At 39.5% G+C, this 24582-nt stretch overlaps 1 protein-coding gene across 1 annotated transcript in view; it reads right to left on the bottom strand.

The window, feature by feature from the left end:
- Window positions 1–12499: 12499 nt before the first annotated feature.
- LOC144522365 (A disintegrin and metalloproteinase with thrombospondin motifs 20) overlaps window positions 12500–24582 on the bottom strand; it is an 84567-nt gene continuing 72484 nt past the window's right edge. Inside the window, exons 30-39 of the mRNA XM_078257384.1 lie at window positions 22456–22629; window positions 21394–21564; window positions 20852–21058; window positions 20541–20670; window positions 19566–19660; window positions 19372–19466; window positions 19054–19187; window positions 15810–15901; window positions 15376–15480; window positions 12500–15086 (exon numbers count right to left, since the gene is read on the bottom strand). Coding sequence (XP_078113510.1) covers window positions 14997–15086; window positions 15376–15480; window positions 15810–15901; window positions 19054–19187; window positions 19372–19466; window positions 19566–19660; window positions 20541–20670; window positions 20852–21058; window positions 21394–21564; window positions 22456–22629 — 1293 coding nt within the window. The 3' untranslated portion in view covers window positions 12500–14996. The remainder of the gene's footprint in view (window positions 15087–15375; window positions 15481–15809; window positions 15902–19053; window positions 19188–19371; window positions 19467–19565; window positions 19661–20540; window positions 20671–20851; window positions 21059–21393; window positions 21565–22455; window positions 22630–24582) is intronic.

The raw sequence follows: 24582 nt of genomic DNA on the forward strand, positions 1-24582 counted from the left end.
GAATCTTACCTAGGCCTACATTATAGATTAGAAGGGATTTATCAGTGTCTTCATCAGCGGGGGAGCCACATGGAATCAATGGAGATTAAACCCAGGACTCTGACTGGAGGATCTTTGGTATGAGTCCTTTAAGAATCTGAAAAGTATTAGGCTACATGTTGCTCACATACACTTGCACAGGCTTAACATCCTCTGGGAAAGTCACCTGACATTCAGATAAAATAAGGTGTAAACGCAAAAGCTCAGATTCAATTCAATTCAATTTCAATTCAATTTTATTTATAGTATCAAATCATAACAAGAGTTATATCAAGACACTTTACAGGTAGAGTAGGTCTAGACCACACTATAATTTACAAATACCCAACAATTCCAGTAATTCCCAAATGACAGCACATCCTGTCCTAGGGAAGTTTGGCCATTGGGTGTGCTTCTTTGTCATGGCTACACAAGGATAGCTTGTTTTTTTACTGGATTTCCCGAGCAAAGCAGTTTTTCAGTTTGCTCCTTGCACCCTTGCCAAGTACTCCATCGTTGTCTACTGTGACATTGTGAAACAGCCTCCTGCAAAGACTGATTTTATGAAAACCTGTGACAAGTGGGCTTCCAACACATCTGCCATCTGATAGTTTTCCCCATGGGTGACTTTAAGTTGCAGAAAGCACATGTTTTTAACAAGGCGTTAGAAGAAAAATAACAGAAATGTTTGCCTTGAAAGGTGTGATAGGTTTTGGGATTCTAACACCTAAAATTTAGTTTATGGGTTTGCTGAGGTCATGCTGGAGAAATCTAAAAATGCATATCTGGCTATGGCTCTGTGTACTGCCAGAAGAGATGAACAGAATCAACGTTCAGACCATATTGACGGTGTCAGTGAGTAGAACAAGTATTCCCATAATTTCATTCTAATGCCTCAGCAGCTGCCCTGAGCCAAAGAGGCTGGCGTGTGAAAAGAGAAAAGGCTGGGAAAACAACAGCCCTTTGTCAGTCACAGACAGGAGCACTGCTGCCATTTGTAGCCAGTGAAGGAATATGACAGCACCAAGGTCTACAAAAATGATACAGAACATCTCCGTTCTCAGCAGATACTTTAAAATAGTTCAGTGGAGCAAAGAACTACTGTAACGTAGTGTATTGTGTATTCATCGATTAAGAATAGAACTTTCAATATATTGATAAAAGATACTGTATGTTATGTCTGTTTGTTATCCCTCATAGGGGGCCAGATGCATAAGACTCATGATTCGCGACTAAAACTCTGTGATCACGCATAGATAAAAATAGGCATAAGCATTATTTGCATCAGATTAAAAATAAAGTTCATATGCCTGGTCCTGTTTTATAAATCTCAATACTTGAGATTTATAAAAGAACCAAATAGAAGAACCAAAGTGCAACATATCCAGTCCCACAGTTAGCCCTAAATGGACATAGATACATCTACATCTGGCCCCAGGTGCATCTGACAGCTTGTCTCCATCTTGGGTGCTGCTACAAATTCCAGGTGAAGCTTACATTCAGGGGATGAGTCTAAACAAACATTCCAGGAGAATCAGCTGTAGACAAAAGAAGGGGTAAACTCCAGTCCACAGATGCTGTAAAGCAGGCCTATCATTTCCACTACAACCAGAGCTCTGTAATAAAAGTGCTTCTATCAGCCAAATTACCCATCCATGGTCTTGCACCTGATATAAATCAGATGGAAGAAAAATTCCAAATACCACTTTAATAAGCATCTTGTGTGCACAGACTCAACATTCATACAAAGATCAAACATTCTGTCACATTCTTGGGGATATAGTGTGTGTGTGCCAACACAAAATTACAACCTGGCAAAAAAAGATTCTTTTTTTTGCACCTCACTAATGTGCATTTTGCACAATACGACTTTTTGCTTTGACATGTGGGGCAAAAGCATTTAAGATGATTCTCCCAGATAGCTGTAATACCTTTTGAAGAACACCCAGAAGAGATAATTTGGATAGTTTGAAGCCTTTGTCTTGGTCTACGGGCCTATCTCCTCTCAGAGAAAAGGATCCCTTAAGCCTTATTGTATGTGTGGATTCATGCAGGGATAACAGCATGTCAGTGACAGGCCATGCAACAATAGTTGAAGATGAGAGAAGTGTAAAGGTGCGACAGAGGGCTAACAACACAAGGCTTTGCTTTGGCTATGCCATGCCTATCTAGCAGAGCATCAATACAACACTCCAATGGGCTCTCTGTGTGGCCTTGGTTTCTCCAAATGTCTTTGAAAGGGTTCTTACCTTCTTGCAGTGGCCTCATACTTGAAAATGGCCTTGAAAAGTACTTTACCACCAAAATAGATAAGATCTTTGGAAAGAAAATGTGTGTTTGCAGTTTATTTATTGCTGCCATGGAGACAAACTAGTTCAGTGAATTACTCAGTATTACTCACAAATTCAAGTTAAGCAAGGCAAACAACAGACTTTACAATATCTCTAATGAGTAGTAAAGGATTAAATTGCCACATGACATTTCAATATTTTGTATTCAGTCCTAAACCGAGCATTAAGTTTGAGCCATTTAAAACAAGCAACCTTTAAAGTTTTTTTTAGCTGTCTGTAGTGATCAGAGAGGACAAATAAATGCAAAGTAATATATCAATACTATATCACATTATAACATATTGTATACTACAATATGATAGTGACTGTTACAAAATAGTTTACATTAAATCTACAAACCAGCATGCAAGGGTTGATACTATACCAAGCATGACCGTTTAATTAGAATACATCTAATCATGTGTCTAACAAGTCTTCTGGGCCAATTAATCTGAGTCAAATAGTGTCCTTATGGCAACTGACAGACAGACAGTCTGGTCAAAGTGGCCACTGACGCTGCACTTTGTGCCAATAAATGTGTCACAAGCAGCTGGGTAGTGTAGGTTGTTGAGCTGCAGTACCATATGGAGTGCTAAAACGGAATCGAAAATCCTGCTGCCACCATGGCATGTGAAAAGCTCATGAATCTTTCTTATAGAATTCATTATGTTCCATTCAACACTGTCTGGGATGTCCATGTGCAAAATAGGAACAAAAGGCCAGGGGTAAAGGCATTAGGCTTGAATTTGAGATTGCTTTGAAAGCAAGCTGCAGCACAGAAGGTGGCTACATGGGTCATTTTAGAGTTTTCTGACATGAAAGTTGAGAATGCATGTTGGTTACTTTGGATGTTTAAAAGCAGCCACCCTTTTTGATTTCCTCCTTGCTTAAATAACACTTTCTCACAGCAGACAGATTCTGACCTCAGAAAACTTGTACACAAACACACACACACACACACACACACACACACACACACACACACACACACACACACACACACACACACACACACACACACACACACACACACACACACATGCACACCTAGCATCACGGTGCATATACAATTTACAAATTTGTATAGTCATTTTCAAATTTCACATAGAAGTAGACATACTTCTTATTTCTTACTCGTGACCACCCGTTTTGTCAGCCGAAATGACTGTTGCTAGAAGATTAGGAACAGCTGTACCCAGCTAACTAATTAGCATTAGCTCTGTGTATTGGTTATAAACATGTTCATGACTTTTTTATGTTTCTTACAATGAGAACCATGTTAAATGCCTATATGCCTAATATGAACTGGACTGCAGATGCTGTATACTATACTAAATTAAATCATGCTAAAAGAATGATGTCCCAGACAAAAAGTCAGCATTGTCACACATTATTCAGAAGATGTGGAAATGAATGATCAGCATTGTGCTTGCAGGATAGGTAGTTAGAAAAGTATAAAAGTATACATAACAAATGGACTATGATGTTTTGTCATAACCTAACCCTGTTCGGATGCTTACTAAAGAAATACATACTTAGACAAGTAACAGAGGTCAGATTTATGCTTTATTGCTTTTATTTGAAAATATTATGATTACATTTTACAATTTTACACTACAAGAGAAGAGGTTTTGAGGATGAGGACTAAGAAAGTTTGGGAAATGTTAGAGCTTTAGTGCGCAACTATTTTATATTAATGAACATCCGTTACATTCAAGCCTTTGCCAAATGAGTAAATACAAAGCTAATTAAACCTATCAGCTCCACAAAACTCGCTCTGTATTTCTCAGTATGGCTATGTTTACAAAATAGTGTAGTCCGGCAACTTTCATGCGCAGAAGCTCGAGTGGTGATAATTACCTCTTCCAAAGAGTCCATTAGGTTTTTTTAAATCCTCCATATCCTCCTTGGCTACTAGCAACTGTGTGGAGGGTGGTGCACAATCACCGAAGGCTTTTTATCATGTGGATGCAACAACAGTGTTGTTGTCATTACTTAGAATTCCTCATGGGGGAGACAGAAAATGCGCACTATAGCTTTTACTCTCTCTCTCGGGTAATGAGTTTGGCTCGAGTTAATGGACTTATCTTCCTCAAATCCTATAAAGAGCAGCACAGAGCGACTAACGTTAGCCTAAACTCTGATATGGTAACATCCAGAACCGCTCCACACATCCACAGCTCTCACACAATGAATATGTCAGTCCTAAACAGGGCTTTTTCTAACATAAATTTAACCCCACAAAATAATGTAATGAGCTATAGTTAGCCGGACATGCTAGATGCAAATAAACAAACAATATAAAGCATTCCTTACACAGCTTCATCATGTAAACACATTAAAAAAACTGCTTGATGGCAGCATTTTACAATTAAGCTGCTTCAAACACAGATATAAAAGGTGTGTACTGTACATCGGTTTCATATGGACAGTTGCTGTATGGAGCCTCTCTGTTCCTCCTACACTCAAGTTCATAAAATACATCTATTCCTCCCCTAAATACTGATCACAAAGCTCAGTATTACAGGCACTGAGTGGATGGCTAAATATCTACTTTAAAATAATATAAGTACATTTGAACAATTGGGGGCTGGAGAGCTTTGTTAGCCACTATAGAATGATGAAAGCTTCTCATTGGCTATTGTACTGTCCTATTGAAGTGGTTTTGTCTGTGTTTGAGTAGCACCACCACAAGACAGACTGGATGGAGTGCTCCTTTTGCTATGCTAATACACACACATGTACATACAAAGAGATACTCAGACATACACTGTCTGTAGCCCGGACAGGAAGACATGCTTAACACAAGATAGCACAAGACTGACTCTTAATTAAAACAGGTAGACAGAGGGGTGGAGATGTTTTGGGGGGAAATACATTGTTGGGGGTTTGAGGGCCTTTTGAAGGATGAATAGCTGGACAACAGTGGGACTTTTTGTGGGATAAATATGATCACACAATCATGCAAAGAAAGAATGATTGATACTTACAACATAAGTTATTTTCATTGAGCCCCAGTGATAGAGTGTGCAACCAAATGTTTAAATGCCTAGGAATTTCCCATTTTTCTCTTGTCCGGAGATCATATCTTCCTTTGACAGAGGAGGGCTAGTCTACATGTCTCTTGGGTACAAGAAACCAGAACCTATTATTTAGTCAAGCGCAGAGAAAAAGTGGCTTCTGAGAGCAGAGGACCTTTAGAGAAGTGATTGATGTAAGTTAACCCTGTCAAATACAGGGTTATGGATCAGTGCAAAATAGGACATGAATCACTTTCAAATGGTCTTACCTACCACTGTTAGATCAGACTTTTTCTCTCTCTCTGCTGTCTCTATGTATGTCTGGAATATAGCTTCATCAATCTACCATTTTTGGTATATGTATGCATATATTTAGCAGTAAAATTGCAGAAATTAGCTTATTTTATACTTGCTGAGGACAACAGTGCCCTCCTCATCTCATATTAAGCAAGGGAACTGTTTTGCATTTTTCTCACTGTGAATATCCTCTAAACACAAATTCCAGGAGCAAAATATATTGCATGTTGACAATAATGTCAACAACAAAACTATCCGTCTCAAATCACTGAATTTGGCAGTTGTGTTTTGTTCATTCTGTGGCTCATTCCTCATCATTTGGGGGCTCACAATACTGCTGTATGTGTCAAAGTAACATTTTCCAATCAAAGGCTTTTGTCTTCTCTTCTTTTAAACCCAATATGTAGAAAAGTATTGAAATGGTAACCCTTCTCTTGCCACAAACTGGACTTGAATATTTGAAGATGACAGAATACAGAAATATCGTTAGTATTATGTAATATATTATTTCTGTTTGCCAAAAAGTCATTCGCAGACAATGTGCAGTACGTTGTACATATGACCCCACATAAGACCCCAAACAGAACATAAGGGTCAAGGCATTATTCTATTTAGTAACATTGTCAATTAACAAATTTGACTTTTTGAGGTGACATCTATCTTTGAGGAAGAGCTCTTTGGCTGTGTGATTTTTATTTTATTTTTTTAAGTTTGATGCATCCCTTCTAGTTTGAAAAAAAAGCATGGTCCTCTGCAGCAGGAAAACAATTGTGCATGAAAAAAAAGACATAATCTATTCTGAGCTACCTTGTCAAGAATTCCTTCATGACCGCTAACGTATTTTTCATAAGCTCTGCAAACTTTTCCACTGAAAAAATACAGCACGTCGCTTCTTTTTCGCACACAGTCTGAAACTCTCAAAATGCTAAAGCCACAAGAAAGAAAATTTTTTTTTTGGGAGGATTTCTGTTGCTTGTATGGTCTATTGTCTGTGTCATCACATGACAGGGTGTGTGTGAGGAACTGGATTGTATACTGCATATACCTCACAGGCCTCTTGTTAGTACGAAATGCAAGTGAACAAAGGCGACATTCTGTTAAGAGGTTTAATGGTGATGTGAGCCACAACAGTGTGTAAAAAACTCCAGAAAGCTGATTTGATTAGAGTGTTAAGCTGTTAAAAAATAATTACACACACACACACATTTTCCAGTGTCTTGACAGCTAGTTTCACACACAAAAGACTGGCAACAACTCACAGCTAGAGCCAAATATGGCATTTGCCTCATTCATTCTAACTATGCTGACATCAGGCAACATTTTCCAGGCTGCTTAACAGCCTCAAGTTTTACAATGGGAAAGTATTTTCCGCAACAAAAACACTGCCACTGGTCATAATGTGTGCATTTCCTAAATGACTGTCAGCAGGCTTTTATGACTATGTTGCTTTGTTCACTGTGAGAACTACAACCTCTACAGTTTGTGAAACAAATGGAGTACTTCAAACTCAATAATAACTACAAAATATAAAATATCTTGCATGGAGTTGTAACAAAGATCCCTGAGCAGATTTGAAAATCCTTCAGTAAGTGTCTTCTGTTCACTAAGAGCCTTAATGTGTGATTCACGCCAGAGTCTCACATTCATGGATCAAACAATGCAAGTCCATTTTTCACCACACCACATGTGCGTATGGGCTATTGGCACATACATGCGTACCCCAGGGGTCTGACACCAACCCCCCACCCCCTTCATACCTCCTCCAGTTGGACCATGTCTGTCTCTGACAGCATACCGCCCGGCCATGTGCAGTGAATAGGTGGTCAGCTTTGGACCAAGGCTGCAGTCAGCCACACATCGCATGCAGCTGTTACAAAATGGACACTCTAGACAAGTAACACAATACCTAAATATGACCTCATTCAGTCTCAGCCAGTTAAAGTCAAAGCTGTCACGATTTTGTTCTAAAAGCGCTAGCAGCCAGGCTGACGGTACACTTTATGATGCCTATGAGGAAAAGTGCCAATGGCTTCTACCCCCAAACTACTGATAGCCCAGTTGGCAGGGGAGATAACTGTGTAATCGTGTGTGGTTTTCATGGATTTTGAAGCAGACATGGTGCATCAAAAGATGAAATTGATACTGTTCAAGGCCAACTGTTCCACTATAGGATGGATGGATGCGTGTTAGTAAGTGAGTGAGGGGTGGGAGGGAGTGGGAGATGTGTGTATGTGAGGTATACAAGGATTTGAGCTTGCCTAAACAACATTCTCCTATTGCAACAACTTTCACTGTGAAATCGTTTTTGAGAAAAGTTGAACTCTGGAAGCTAGATGGTTCTGCTCACTGCTGTTTATACAGGCGTACATCTCGGCAGGGAAAGGCTGGAGTTTGGAAAATATGAAAAACTGGAGCCAGAAGATAATACCCACCATATAATACCAGTACCTAATCATCAAATAACTTCAATCAATCAAACTTAAAAAAAAAACTCAAACATGATCATTGAATGGTGTTTTTTGCCATTATATAGAACACCATAGAGGTAGACAGCCAGTGTGTGATGCTTTGCCACCATCTACTGGTCGGCAACAAAGATACATTACAATGTTGACAGAAAACTTCACCATATTACTACATTAGTTTAGTTCCATTGAAAGTAAATGCTCCTTTGTTGAATTGTAAATGATAATAAGAAGTAAAGCTGAATGGTAAAGACATTCATTTTTAAAAGGCATTTCAACAAGAAGACTGTGATTATGCCTAAATATTTCAAATATATTTACTCAAAGATTATTAGTGTTCTTGCAAATCACTGCTATTGTCGAAGAGGGAAATTCACTATGTCTTTTTACAGAAGCCATTTTGACATGTCATAGTAAGAATTTCATTTACCTGTTTTGGGTGTCATCGTCCTGGTATTGTCCATGCTTTATCACTGCACAGTGTCAGGGCTTACTGGGACACTTGAATAAAATGAAGCTTGTTGTTATGTTATTAGTAACACCTGCGCTTTTCCTACAATCACAAGTCTGTATGTCTGCTGTGAAAAAAGGCCTATACTCCAAGGCAGTGTAAACATATAAGACAACACACCCCTACACCCCTACAGATCACATGGCTGCCATGGATACATACATATTATTTATAATGTTTTAGAAAGGTGTAGATCTCAGCTGGCTGGCTGAGGGAGGCTCACCTGCAGCCCAGCCAGCAGGTTCAGGGAGAGGCAGAGAGAGAGAGACCCACAAGCACACAGAGTGGGTTAAAGCACATAACATACACAAATACAGTGTCTTTATACAACCTTGAGGTTGTAACTTGTCCAAAGGCTCCAGTGTCTTGATCTCTTCCACCTCGTCTCAGCCAGCAAGGATGAATTCAATGGACCTGCACTTCACAGGAAGATCTGTATTGATCTGTACAGCATACACACTTTACAGTCCTCAGTATAACCTGTTATTAGGTTTAACATGTGTATCCATTTACAAAAAAAAATGTCATGTAACACTCTTCCTGTATATTATTTTATGATTTATATGCGAAAGGTTTCTGTGGACATTTCACATTGTCTTAAAGTTTGCCTCAGTCTGCTCTTATGAATCATACATAACAAAACATAACTGTCACGCTGCCACACCATATAAAGGGCAGATGATGTTGCCTGGCACTGAAAACTTTAAGAGGGATGTTGAAGAAACAGGTTGATAGTAAATAAAAAACATGGTATTTCCTAAGACAAGGTTACTGAAACAGAGGCAAAAAATGGACCCTGAAATTAAGAAAACTATGTTGAAGCAAAAAAGAATAAAACAGTGAAAGCTACAGCCTCCAACTCCCTAATCCTCCCTAACTCTAGTGAATGGCATTTTACCTTCTCAGCCTCACCTTGCTGGAACCTACCACCTGTGCATGGTAAGTATAGGGTGAGCTAAACAGAGATTAGGCATCAAAATCAAACAAAATAATTAACAAAACATTGATGTGAGATTTCTCAGTTACTGTTGACATCAGCATGTACCTATAGGCTCACATACATACAAATAAGCACACCACAATGTAATAGAATGTAATTTACATAAGTTCCAACAGTCCCCTCCATGCTAAGAAGACCTAATGATGCAAACATTTTTGCACTATCCCTGCTTGAGCAGCTGATCTTCACCAACATCCCAGGCAGGACAGAATAAAGAAAACTCACACACAGTATGTCATAATCCTATGACACAACAATAAAACAAAGAAATTAAACAAGTTTGTGCTATTTACATAACCTGATTGACAATGTGTCGGATACACTGAAACGTTGGACTAAAATTAATAATATAAACAGACACAAAAACACTGTTAATGTTGCAACCTTTTCACAATAACATAACATAACATGTTATAGATGTGTCCAACAGAGACAGGGGATGTAACATCTTGTTTGACACAATAGGGGTCACTGTTTGCTCAGTTAAACAAAATACATGTTTAATTGGGTAACTAGTTGGATACCTTTTAGAACATAATTCACCAGAAATGTCACTATAATGTAATGTGTTAAATGTTATTCAGTTAGCCTTACACGCCTGTATTAAGTGTCAGATATGGTTGTAATTTTGTTGCAGTAGTTAAATAAGAAATACTAATGTAGATATTACTGTACTCATTTTAATGTTAGATATGATATTTGCATTTAAACCTGTCAACAACTCAAGAAAACGTCTGGGATGCAGTTCAGTTAAAGTTTGAAAAACAACATTAAACTTAAGCATTTCGCAAAATGTAAGTACAAGTGTCAGTGCAAACCAGGTGAATAGTGGTTTGTGGCTACATGCTCTTTAGTGCAGGTTGCAGCTGCAGATTGCACTGGAATGTCTGTACCTCAAAGTAGACTGTGCTTCATGGTGAACATCAATCATTAGTGTCTTTTATGAGGATTCTCTGTGCAGGTTTGTGTTTTTCAGCTCAGTCATTAAAGATGTCTGGTTTACGCTCACAGTAAACAGGCCAGGGATGCTTTTTCTTAACTTGTCCATAGCCTGGAGAGTCTGGAAGGACCTCAGCGCAGCTTGGTTTCACCGGAAAACTGCTCTTTGTTGTCATGCTTCAGGACTCTTTTAAATCCTAAGATTAGATTTTAGGAACCAGGGCAGGCTTCTGGCAAGAAATCAAAGCAGTTCTTGAGAGACCAAAGTATCTGTTTTCATTTAATGTACAAAGCTATCTCTGTGCAATGAGCCCTGGAAAAGTGGCTTGTATATCAACTGTTGCCTTTTGTGGTACCTGCAGCTTTATTACTGAGTCATTTTGGTGACATGATTCCTCGACAATGGTACTTTCCACCTCTTGGTGAAGTTTTCAAAGCTTACTAGGAACTTACCTCACTCATTGATTTAACATAACAATGTGATGAGTCATCGGGCAGTTGACAGCTACAGCTGTTTCAAGAACACGAGAGTATGTGTACTTCAGTGAGAAATGGATTTAAAGATATTTGCTCTGTTTATGTGTCTCTTAAGTGGAACTGAACTCTAGAGTCATGTTGTGGAAATGCAACCTGCACCGCTAAGTGAATCCACATGGAGCCGCAGTCTGGCGAGCACAAGCACCCAGCCAGTGCTAACCTGCTGCCCCTCTTTATTAACCAATTGGTCTCTCAGTGGTGAAGAGAAACTTTGCTATGGCAATAACAAAGATATTAGGGTTTACTCACAAATGTCTATCTGTGTAATATGTCCCCCTCCGTTCAAAAATGTGTTTTTCTTATTGTCCTGTCACTTCGATGTTTGATCTTCACTGCGCAGCATGATGTACGGCACTAGAAGGCTGCTCTGTCGTGAGGGGAAAATGTCTCTATGGTTACCGTAGAGTATGCTTATGGTTTAAAACCTGTACATACAAGCAGGATTTTGCGACATCACAGTTTAAAGCCAGATGTGGTCCAATATGCAACTTACACAAGTGTGATGTGCAGACGTGAAGCCTCCAGTGAGACAGAGGGAATGGGCTTTTCAGTGAGGTGGGATACATGTTGTTTCTAGTAGTTACACTTTTGAAATAAACAGTATTTGTATATTCACACTGTTTTCTTAATGAGGGAGGATTAGATGTAATTTAGATTTTAATGACATAATCAAACTTTTTTTGTGTAAAAACTATATCAGACACAAGTTATTGTTCAAGCAGAGACTTTTATATTTCTTAAAACATTTGTTGAGGGAATCTTTAAAGTTGTTAAGACCGAGAGTCTACAGCTATGCTAGCGGTTCTTTAAGGATGTAATTGGACAAAGCGGTGATTAGAGCTAAATGCTAAACATCAGCATCCTAACATGCTGATGTTTAGCATGCCATATTCACCATCTGCTAATTAGTGCAAAACACAAAGTGCAGTTGAGGTAATGTGGTAATGTAATTGGTTTTGCAGGTAGCTGGACTTAAACAAAAGTATTGGACAAATTAAAATGTCTACCTGATGATGGCGCTGGGTGATAGGTCAGAGGATAATTGAAGTGATAACAAATTATCCTGACGGGGAACATTCATTTCTGCACCAAATTTCATGGCAGCCATCATGGCAGCCTATAGTTGTTGAGATATTTTACACAAAAAGAAAAATATCAACATCATGGTGGTGCTAGAGGAAAAGTCAAGGGATAACCAAAGTCAACTTAATTAACCGTCTGGGGACCATTAATTCACAAAATATCATGGAAATCCATCCAATATTGATATATTTCTCTTTCGACCAAAGTGGACTGACTGACAGACTGACATTGCCATCCCTAGTAGAGATACGCTGCTAGCATGGCTAAACATAAACATAAATCAACTTGTGATTCAGCTCAAAAGCATTTTTTTTATTATTACTTATTTTTAACAGCATTAGTATAGTAGCAAGTCATACAGTATAGATACGATTAGTAAGCATAGCACCAGAATCAATCATTCATTTCTTTTATACAGGCTACATAGATACTGTAGGTATATATGATTCTTAAAAACATCTTTGGATAAAGCATGGCAAACAAGCACACTGTTTTTTTATTCTGTACCAATGCCCATTCAATATTTAGCACACTGTTTACAATTCAAGTATGAATATTAAAAATACACGTCATAAGTTACAAATCTTAACGGTTATTACAAAAAGAAAAAAACAACAACAGGATTACATTTCTACAAAATGTATGGCACATAGTGCATCAAGTATTCTTAAAATTTCTGATACAGACCTCATAGAACAATTGCCCATCATAAAAATGAATGATGGCCAAAGGTTTTCTAGCTGCTCACTGATTTTATTTATCTATCTATCTTTCAGTCATTCTTTTAATCAAAAGAAGCTGCATTGTCTGTGAGAGAAAAAAAATCTGCATCTATCTTCTTACTTTGGTTAAAGCTTAACATCCAAGTACCAGCATGTTAGGTGGCCTGATACCTTTAGTAGTGGTCATGGTAAAAGTAATTTATGATGAGTTAAATACTACTCAAGGACAGATTTCCTCATGCAGCTAGATTTTCAGCTACATTAATGAGAGGACCATTACGTGCATTATAGGCAGATCCTACATCTGCCAAAGAGCCAAAAGCCAGTGTTTTCCTTCTCAAGATCAGAGGTAATTCCAGTAGTTCAAAAGCACCATTTAAAAGATCCTCATTTAAGGTTAGTGGTTACAAACTACAAATAGTAGTAGGCTAATACCTTCTTCTTCTTTTTTTAGCAAATCACACATACAATAGGACAAACACATTAGACAATGGCTTCTCTGTTGGTAGTAGTCATTGTACCTTAAAACATAGAACATATCTACAGTCATTACAGAATAAATATGGTCAAACATAAATATATTACAACACATATCTCAGTAGAGCATGGATGTTTGTGAGAGGTAGGGGTTGCAGGTACCTACAGTAGGCCCAATGGAGGGTGTGAGGTGAGACATCACACCTGATTCTGTGTCACAGTGTAACATATGAGAACTTGTCTGTGTGGCGTGATTAAAGAAAAACACTTGTAAAAATAACAGAATCTTCATGGTTTAAAAAAAAGCCACAGAAAATGTTTATACTGTACTTAAACACTAGGACATATTGAAATATTTTAGCTATTTCCTCACAGCACTAGTATTTATTCTGGCTCCATGTGACAGTCATATGTCTGTGGACTGTATTTGCATGTTAAGTAGTTTTGTGAAATACCCGACAACAGGCGACAGCAGACAGACTTTAGAAATACACAACAATGAAAACTAAAATGATCTGAAGTTGTTTTAAATCTAAAGACTCCTCATGCTTTCTTAAAGTTTGACCTCTGATATAAGGCAGGTCATATCAGTAGTTAGTTGCTAGCTTACTCTTTCTTTAAGTCTTGAGCCCCACAAGACTAGTTCGACATTTTGGGAAATACACTTTCTTGTAATATGTAGTAAGATGCAAGTAAGATGAAAAGATTGATACCACGCTTAGTAAGTGGTATTGATCTTTTAATCTACTGTAACTCTTGACAAAAAAAAGGAAATATGAGTAAATGCCAAAATGTCAACTAGTCCTTTAAACTTGTGTAAGGCCAAGATTATCTGCAGTGTAGCTCATTTAGTAGTCTCAAAAAAATACAGTATTTTTGTATTTCTTATTTTTTATATATCAGCCTATTGGCCGTCACATTGTAAAACAATAATGTAACTATTTCAATGTCTGTCTGTAGCACTTCTTTGTCACCAGAGAAGTGCAATGATTATTACATAAAGTATATTGATCTGTATACTGTCTCATTGATAGCAAGTCAATTAGATACATGGTAACTAAATTCTTACAGTGTAGCTGTAATAATAAATATCTATGTACTGTGGAAGGTCACATATAACAAGATTAGTTCCAGGTACTTCATGACGAAATTCTGGAAATACCAGACTTCACTTCATACTTTTCTACTGCTTGTGTAGTTGCTTTCCCAGTGTCTTGAAGTGTTGTATCCCTTTGCATGATGCTTAAAACAAATGCAAAACATAGTGTCATAAAAAAAGCATTTTCGGTTCCAAAGCACAGAAGTGTTTGAAAGTCCATTGCAACACTGTTGGGATGCAAATATAGCTGGGTCTTCTTTAGATTTCGCAGCCTGGATGAAGGACCTGACAGTGGCCCTGTAGTACTGCACAGTACATAGTGTTTTGTATGCCTTAGCTGCCATTTGGTAACTGGGGATGTTACTGTATGATAATTACTGTTAAATGCTTCTCCACCACACTCACAGACGACAACGGGGTCCAACAAATCACTATTATTGCATGTTCCTGGGTTACTGTCTTCAGGATATATTTAGGGGTTTGGTCTCTGCATGGCTCTCAGTGGACTTGAAGGAGTAGGCCATTGTGAGCCTGGGGAATGCACTTCCCACAGAAACCACCACAGCGGCCGTAGATTCTTGTTCCGTCCTACAGACAAAGACAAATGAGAAAGGAAAGAGTGGGTGAGGGCCAGCCTTTTACGGCGAGTATGGACTCTTTATAAATGCCAGTGGGGATTCCTCTTCAGTGAATCAGACAGAAATACAACATGGAAATTCAAATGACATTTCAGAGCAACAATCTCATTCCAATACTCCAAGACGAAGCACAATTACATCCCAGTAATATATATATATATAAAAAACATCATGCATTTCTTAAGAGCCAAATGGCATAAGTCATACAAAAGACAATTGTTTTATAAATTTACTGTTACCTCAGATCTGTGGACTTTGACGGAAACATAGTTGCCCTGTGATGTCCACTTGGTGGCCTCAGCCACTTTGAGACCAGTGCCAATCAGATTAATGCTGAACTGGCCCTGAAAACACACATCAGATTGAGTTATTTCTGAGCTGTTATTTAACCGGAAAGGTCAAGCTCATTCATTTTGCAAAAAAGATCTGATTTGGCAATAACTGTGGAAGGAGTTGCTTAAATACATATTACTATGGGATGAGCACATGAAATTGAATAATAGAGTAGTTGGAAGTTATTGCCTAGGAAAGGGCATTTTTCCAGCAGGTCCAGGGAATTCTTGCAGCAAATGTTTGGTAAAAATCTTTGACTTTCAGGCCACTAACACACATATGGCACAAAAGGACACATGAAACATTTTTATGAGGCCACAATGTACTGTTTTTCACCAACCTGTGGACACTTGGCTGCACTATAACAATCTCCCGCTGTAGCAAAGGGCACAGGTCGACCAAGAAGAGTCTGGGAAAACTGGAGGTCTGTGACTGGTAAACAGCAAAGATACAAATCTAAAGTTACAATGTGCAGAACAGCAGAAGTAAACATAGACTGAATACAGCTGCTCTAAAGTAAATAACCACACAGAGCATCAGCAACTACAGTTTATGCAATTAAATTTCATTGCAGGGTTGATGTCACTTCACGGTCACATCGGCAGATGTTTTTTTTCTTTCTAAAAGCTCTTTCCACAAACAAAAGATCTTGCAATGAGATTTGTACGGTGGTCCTGAAGTGCAAATCACAACAGCAAATAGAAAAACGGAACAGCAAATCATAAAACACAACGGCAAACAGGAAAACAAAACGGCAAATAGGAAAAAACGACAGCAAATCTGAAAACACTTCAACCAATCATAAAACACAACAGCATTAACTTCTACCGGAAAAAGTAGAGCCTATCTAGCAGAGGACGGACCCTCCTGATTGGACACACAGACTGTCTGTCTTTTAACAGACAGTCCGTCTGTTAAAAGTAGGCGCTTTTCCATGTTTTTCACCTCTCCTTCCTGTTAAAAGGGTCCGTCGTCTGCTAGATAGGCCCTACCTTTTCCGGTAGAAGTTAATGTCGTTGTGTTTTATGATTTGTTAAAGTGTTTTCATATTTGCTGTCGTGTTTTCCTATTTGCCATTTTGTTTTTTTATTTGCCGTTGTGCTTTATGATTTGGTGAAGTGTTTTCATATTTGCAGTTTTGTTTTCCTATTTGCCGTTGTGTTTTATGTAGGGCTGTCAAACGATTACATTTTCTTAATCGCGATTAATCGTTGAATTTCTATAGTTAATCGCGATTAATCACATGTTTTATCACATGATTAAAATTCTATTATTTTGCATTTCAGAACTGTTTTTAAGTACATATTAACAATGGAAAGCAATTCTTACCAGTGTATCTTGATTGTGAATCAAATGAATTCAAAGAAAATGACTTTATGAACTTGATTTTAAGATTTGTATTTGTTTATTATATATTTAATCTAGTCACACATTTGAATCTAGAGTCAATATTAGGGTTGGGTATTGTTTGGTTTGGATACCGGTGCTAAAGCGGTACTTTTAAAACAGTACCGCTGCCTTTTTAAGAAAGTAAAAAAAAAGAAGGGTACTAAACAGTTGGCGACATTAAAGAATGGCTTGTTTATTGCTAAGGCCATATCGTCAAAATGATATGTTTAATAATAATGTAATCACTATAACAATAACTTATTTCACTAGTAAATAGCTGTTGAATGACAAAAACAACCACCAGATGTGAAAAGGGCATTTAACAACAACTTTGAATGCACCACGAAGCTGTAAATTACCAGTTTCATTGAACGCATACAGACAAACTTTACACCGTTTAGCGTTAGCTATCAGCATTGTAATCGTGTTTAATCCAGCTACTAGCTAGTGGTAGGCTAACGTTAGCTGCTGTCGAGTATAGTGTTAACTAGCGTAACGTGCAGCAATGTTTCTGTTGCCTGTAATGTCTGTTTCAGAGCATCAGAGAGAAGTGCACCAGAATGAGGCACCGAACTCCGCGTTGCTATTCCTGCAGATGCAGGATGTGTTACGAGGAAGTACGGCAAAATAGTAGCCTGTTAGGCACGACGCAAAGCAGAGTGAAGTGAAAATAAATTAATAAATGGTGGCATGCGATTAATACGATAAAAAAAAATTCACGCATTATGCTCGGCTCTTAATCGCATCACGATTAACGCGTTAATGCTGACAGCCCTAGTTGAGCCCGATTTGCCATTTTGTTTTCCTATTTGCCGTTGTGTTTTATGATTTGTTGAAATGTTTTCCTATTTGCTGTTGTGCTTTTCTATTTGCTGTTGTGCTTTTCAATTTGCTGTTGTGATTTGCACTTCAGGGCCACCGTCGATTTGGGGTTTGAATGGGATTACGGAAATTAATCTGCATATCCTCTTTGAACCCTTAAGATCCACAAATGCATCTCTTTTAATGGTTTTACATAAAAAAAGTTCTGAATATCTTAAAATCCAAGAGGCTTGCTTGCTATGATGTGTAGCTATTAAATAGTGACTTCCTAACAGTTTTGTGCAAAAGAGAGCAAAGAGATAATGAGATTGATAGGAGATGTATTACCCTTGGAGCTTATGAATGCAGGTATTTTACCAATGTGAAAATGGATATATAATGAAACCGGCTATCGGAAACAGTATTTCCCCACCGTTACAGTAGATTTGTAAGGAAACATTTTGAATCAATGACTCAATCTGAACATTGTTTTCCCCAACTCTACTGTTCATTCCTATTCACCCTGCATTGTCACACATGATAACCATGACCAGTACCTTTTCCTGCCCTCATCTCACATTGCCTGTATAAAATGATGATAAAGTTCACAAGATGCTTCCCTTCATCTTGAACTCATTATCCCCCCCCTCGGCTCTCTTCAAGCCGCCTGAAAGCCAAATGAGTACCATTCAGAGGGGGTGCGGGAACATGTGCTGTCAGGACCCAGACCAGACGAAAAGATGGAAGGATGACTGTGTAGGTTTTAATCCAACTTCCCCTCAGCGCGCACACACACACACACACACACACACACACACACACACACACACACACACACACAGTGCACTAATCCACATACTTTAATCAAAGGCATACTTGGACACAACAGGGAAGGTGGAGCTGACTGTAATTTAATGAGCAGAGGAATATGGCCTGAAGATGTGTGTATTAGTGTGTCTGTGAAATGTGGGATTGCTTGCATGCTAGTATGAGTATGTCTTTGATACAGATGCAACTGAATAAATGGCTGTGTGCTTGTGTCTTCAGGTCTTCTTGTGTGTGCTCGCCAAAAGAAAAGATTTGCGAGGCAGCATCACATATTGTCTGTCTGTGCTCGAGAGCAGGCACGCATGTCTGTATGTTGCAAAGCGCATTCCTTTATTCTCGTGCTCACGTTTGTGCTGAGAGGCCCGGTTTCAAGTCCTGGCCTAGTGATGTGAACATGGCGCACTGAAAGGTCATCATTTTGACATCAGTGCAGAGAGTGTGGGGAAAGCAGCACATACTGTGTTTGGACGAGTCAGTATTAACACTATGGGTCAGAGGGTCAAAACAACACTGATGTGTGGTCTCATTACAATACACTCTAAGGCAATCACACATCAGTTACGCACTCATTATCCTCAGGGAGCTCAGGTCCAGGCGAACTTTGTGGAAGAGTGTGTATCCTGCTGCTGAGTAGTCGTTCCTGCAGTCGCAGTCCTGTCTTCGGGTGCCGTTATACGGACATTCAAAGGGGTTGAGCAACCTTTGTATTAAGGACAATGAGCATCAGGATTAATTCAAAACAAACACAGGAATCTAAACACTCCTATAAACACTATATTTTACACACATGGTGTAATATCCAGCAGAGTAATTCTGAATTACACATTACATAATCACGGAGTCACAGCTCAAGTGGCGATCAGTCATCTCTGCATTATACACACCTGTGCCCATACACCTCGGAGTAGTTGTCTGTCTGACTGCTGCGCAAGGTCACATACTCCTTGGGGAAATCAGTCTGCATCTCAGCACAGTAAATCTAAAGCCAAACACATAGAGACAAAACATGAAAGCCTGTAGGGAAGCTGCAGGTTGAGTCATGATGTGTGTCGGAGCATTACTGACAGAATATGCACACCTGTAGGATCCGGGACTTGACTTTGAGATAGTATTCCCCATCTATCTTCACACCCAGTCTCATCTGGACTTCTCGGCAGGAAGCAAACAACTGGCCTGGGAGAAGAAATATGAAGAGAGGAAGGAGAGGTTTCAGTGCAACGGCAACAGAGACCCTGACACTGATGTCTGCCACCATCTACTTGTGCAAGCCAGTCAGTAAATCTGTTGTCAACAAATGCCAGAAGGATTGCAAAAGATAAGTAATTAAACACCACTATGAGAAAGGATTGTAACCTGGCTCTCGTCTTCTTAAACAAAAGCTATTGAAAATGTCTCATTATTTGTGCCTCCTTTGTTTTCCCAGATTGTTGTAGAGCTCATATGAGGCTGATTAGCTGATTAGCATTAATACTAGTTCTAGATCTGTTGATGGCAGAACTGGCTGTCAACCGAGCATATCATTTTAATATCGGCAGTGCCTGACTTGGCAGAAGCCAAGTCGGGAATGAACAGCTCAATGCGCGATTACTGAAACATCTGAAATGTGGGGGAGTGAACCTACAAACTTTGGCCCGCTGCCGGGTTTTACAGCGTTCGCAAGTTCACAATGAAGGCTGCCTTGGCCCCAGCACACACCCCTGAGGCGTTTTGACCGACTGTCCATTTCACAATTTGTAGAAAACTGCTGACTGTCTATTTATTGTTCCACTAAGTAATCACTCCAAGAGGCTTCAAGTGGCGGTCACTGTTCTGCCTAATGTGTTAAAACAAAGCAAAAAGTTTCTGTCAATGCAATCAGACACGGTGTTGGTTGCCATATACAGCACAGTCAATTTAATTCCATCACTCTATAAATTCCTGGTTGGTAGTAAGCACTATGTGGATGATTTGGTAACATTTTTGAGTTGTGTACCTAACAGCCAAAAAGACCTCTGGTTGTTTGAAATTAAGGAAGAGAAGATAAAAGAATAAGATGAAAATGAGTTTGACTGACATTCTCTGTCTTGACATGCAGCTTGAGACTCCGGTCTTTCTGAAGGACGGCAGTGTTTGGACGGTTGGCCTTTGGAGGTCACACACTCCACTCTGCGCTCCATCACTCCTGCCCCGCAGGTCTGTGAGCACTGGTATACACAAAAAAATACACACAAAAGCATTCATTTCAACAGCTACAAAACAATAAGCAAATAAGCTGCAAATGGATCAAAATCCACAAAGGAGATTTATCATCAGAATACACAAGTCATCAAAATGTTTTGTGAAAATGGCGATTTCTCCCTGCCTAACAAGCGCTTTTTGTTTCACCTTGCTCCATGGGCCAACTTTCCAGTAGGTTGTGTGCGGGCAGTCTCTGAGGAGGCAAGGACGAGAGCCAGGAGGGTGGGGCTCAGGGCAGTGGGTGCTGACAGGGGAGGACTGGGCAGCAGCATACGGGCGCAGAGCCTGAGAGGAGGGCATCACGGAGCAGGAGACTATACGCTGCTGGTAGCCCACATTGCAGCTGGCAGAGCACTGAGCCACACACAGATACACATTGAGAGTTACTAAAGACCAGCATGAGTAAATGTTTGCACTGAGCAATAATATCAAATACCAAGGTGGATTTCTTCTTCTGAGCCTCAGTGGTACAAATGTGCTATTGAGAATCTATCATCTGACTCATTGCCCATGCTTTCTTCCCTTTATTAAGGCAAATTCTGTTAAAATATAGACCAATCCAGTGGGGTTTTAAATGCTTTCATTTCATTTTAAATGAAATACTTTTGCTGTTTTTGACTGTTGGTTGGATATTTGGATTGTTCATTAGTTGTATTTGCAACAGAACAAAGCTCAGTCTTTATTCCTACCTGTGACCATTCCCCTGTAATCCACATAAAGTGGCAGGGAGATTCTTTGCACGGCTGGTGTGATAGTGGCTGGAACGATACCTCACAGTAATCATCCTGGACGGGTGTCATCCCTGGGCCCATGCACCTCACCTTCCTGCTTCTTACACCTTCTCCACAGGTTGCATTACACTACAAGGAAAATATAACACGGGAAGAAATCAGTAAGCGTGAAAAAGAGTTCCAGCAGAGGGGGGGCAGTGTTGTACTTTCACCAACAACATAAATTACTTCTCAGACTCCTGCTTACCTCTTTAGAGCCCCTCCAAATGGACACTCCATATTATGTAAAGGTTTACACAAGCAGACAATTAAGTGTTGTGTGACAATGCCAACATTAGCTCTTAAAAAGCACAATCCCAAACATGTGTTCTAGTTGACAATGTTTCCTTAAAAGATAAAAGTTAAGATGGTTTCTCTCAGGCCCCGTATTGATTTATAGTAGCATTTAAAAGTAATGATATGAAGAAGAATCTTAAAATTAAATTATGTAAAAAGTCAGCTGTGTGTGGATTTTCAACTGTGAAATAAATGAGGCTGTAAGTTCTCAAGGCAACACAGACAGGAATCTGAACACTGCAAACATTCTGCAGCAGGAGGACACAGTGCTATGTCCCTACATGGTGCCCCTCTTTTATGACTCACTTTCGAGGACAAAGCCCGGGACATTAAGGAAAGATGAGCAAAGAAAAAACAGCTAGCGTGACAGATATTCAACAGGACAAAAGGGATGATGGCCATCGGTACTTAGAGGTTTGATATGTTTTGCTGACAGATAGTTATCACCAAAGCCCTCACGATTGATGTGAGAGCAAGGGTACCTGCGGGTTGTCCATTTAATGGTGTAGAGAGAGAGAAAGAGAGAGAGAGAGAGAGAGAGAGAGAGAGAGAGAGAGAGAGAGAGAGAGAGAGAAAGAGAGAGATCAAGATCTCAGCCAATAAAAACCTTAATGAGATGGTTAAACATCTGTTCAGGGGGGACTTGTAGATAGGAAGAGAGAGAACAAATGTGTCTGTACTCACTTCTTCCCATTCACCAGCGACCCAAGTGTAATGTGTGCATTCTGCAGTTTGGCATGGCTGGACAATGGCAGGACGCTGGTGAGCATCACATAGATCCTCTCTGACCCGTCCGCTGCCTTTTAGTCTGCAGTAAACATCTCGGTTCTGAACTCCGACTCCACAGGTGACAGAACACTAGTAAAACAGACACAGAACACATATCTGTACAGCATACTGTACGACCAAGGATGTAATGGAGAGTAATACTTATTTTCTAACCTCTCACAGAGCTGATCCTAAAGGAGCATTCCACTTATATCACACATGAAGTTCAATACTCGTCATAAGGAGTACTACTGATGATGTCATCAGGGTTATCTTGGATTAGACTTCACATTTTTCACAAAAAGTCTGTGTTACAAACTGAAGGGTGAGGTCTAAAATAAGTGGACATTTAGATAGGGGAGTCTAATGAAAGATGGGAAATGTAGAATCTTGGACTATAGACTAAAAGTCAGGATACGTCGGCCTCTGCTGCTTCGATTTGGGTCCCTCTGTATTTGGTGCAAATTTGTCCCAGTGGCTAACCATGGTACTGCAAAATAAAAAATCTCATCTACCACCAGTCTCACGGCAGTTCGTGAAATGGTCACGTTATTTAATCTATTGATTCGTGTTCACGGGGACGTTTTTGTCGTTTTATTCGTGGTGGCCAGCAAGAAAATGTAAAGTAATGTATTTCAATGGGAAGCATATTTCGTGATTACAACAGGGAGTAGTATGAAAAGCTGAAAACAATACAGGACTTTCACCCGGGATACCGGGGATCACGTCCCGCGTGTGATGTTTTGTTTCCCCGTTGTTTTCCTAATCACAACCGTCCCGTTACTGTCGCGCGTCCCCCGCGGCCGTCTCCCGGCGTGTGAGGCGTCCTTTCCCCGTTGTTTTTTTCCTAAACCCAACCTCCGCCATCCCGTTGTTGTTGTCGCGTGTCCCCCAGAGACCGCGGATCGTGTCCCGGGGTGTGACATTTGCTTTCGTCGAAAATTAATATTTTTGTGCTGGCCACCATGAAAAAAATGAGATAAACGTGTTGTTGTACACGAATCAACAGATTAAAAATAACGTGACAATTACACAAACTGCCGTGAGACCGTGTTGTTATAAAAGACATGTCTGTAAAACTGCTGAAGAAGACACCTCGATCTGCTAACAAATTCAAATATTACCTTTTCCTATTTTTATCCTATGAAGGTTCAATTATTGTTAAACTTAACCTAAAGCCTAGCAAAGCTATTTTTAGGTACACAATGTCATCTCGATGTAAAGTCTATGGCAAAAGTCTGGAGGGCTCAGGGAAAGACATGAGTCTGCATTTGCACTGGGCTATCCAATGTGGAAGCAAACCAATAGAGAAAACATGGCATATGTGCTAGGATGTGATCAACTTTTTTTGTTTGGTCTGCAGTGTCTGATCTACTGTTCTACTTAATACTGTAAATCCAAAGCCAGTTTGTCGCTTCTTTGTGAGACGTATATATGGGGTCACACAAAGGTCTATCTCAAGCATCTCTTTGATGTGCTTTGAGAAGCATACCTGCATACTGAGGAAGTACTCTGTAAGGCCTGAGCTGATCAGCCTGATTTCTCTCCAACTCTCCTACAGACCTCAAAGAACCATGCCAGGCCTCAGCGATTTCACACAGGCAGAAAAATCTGTGCATTATACAGAGAGTATCAAATTTCCCGAAAACTTCCAGATGTGTTTGTGTTGTTCGTTTATCGCTGCAATTGTGTGTTATCATTACCGAGTGTGTGGCTGAATGTGAAGGGTCAAGGACTTGAGTTTGGAAAGAGATCAAAAAGCATCACAGGAAATATGTCCTTCAAAATAAAAAAAAATATTTATTTTTAAAAGCATTAGAAATAAAACCTGCTGTTAAAAGTGATTATAGCCACTGTTAATACGGTTTTAGAGGCATTGTTTGGACATGTATACAGCGCATTTGGAATATGCGTCTCAATCGGTAGAGACAATCGTTTTTTATCGCAGGCTTATGGTCAGCTCCGTGCGTTGCTATGGTTTCTGTACACAAACCAACCAGTCAACAGTTTGCAAGGCTGGAGACCCAATAAGAAGGAGAAACA

The sequence above is a fragment of the Sander vitreus genome, chromosome 8, assembly GCF_031162955.1.
Source record: "Sander vitreus isolate 19-12246 chromosome 8, sanVit1, whole genome shotgun sequence".
Lineage (NCBI taxonomy): Eukaryota > Metazoa > Chordata > Actinopteri > Perciformes > Percidae > Sander > Sander vitreus.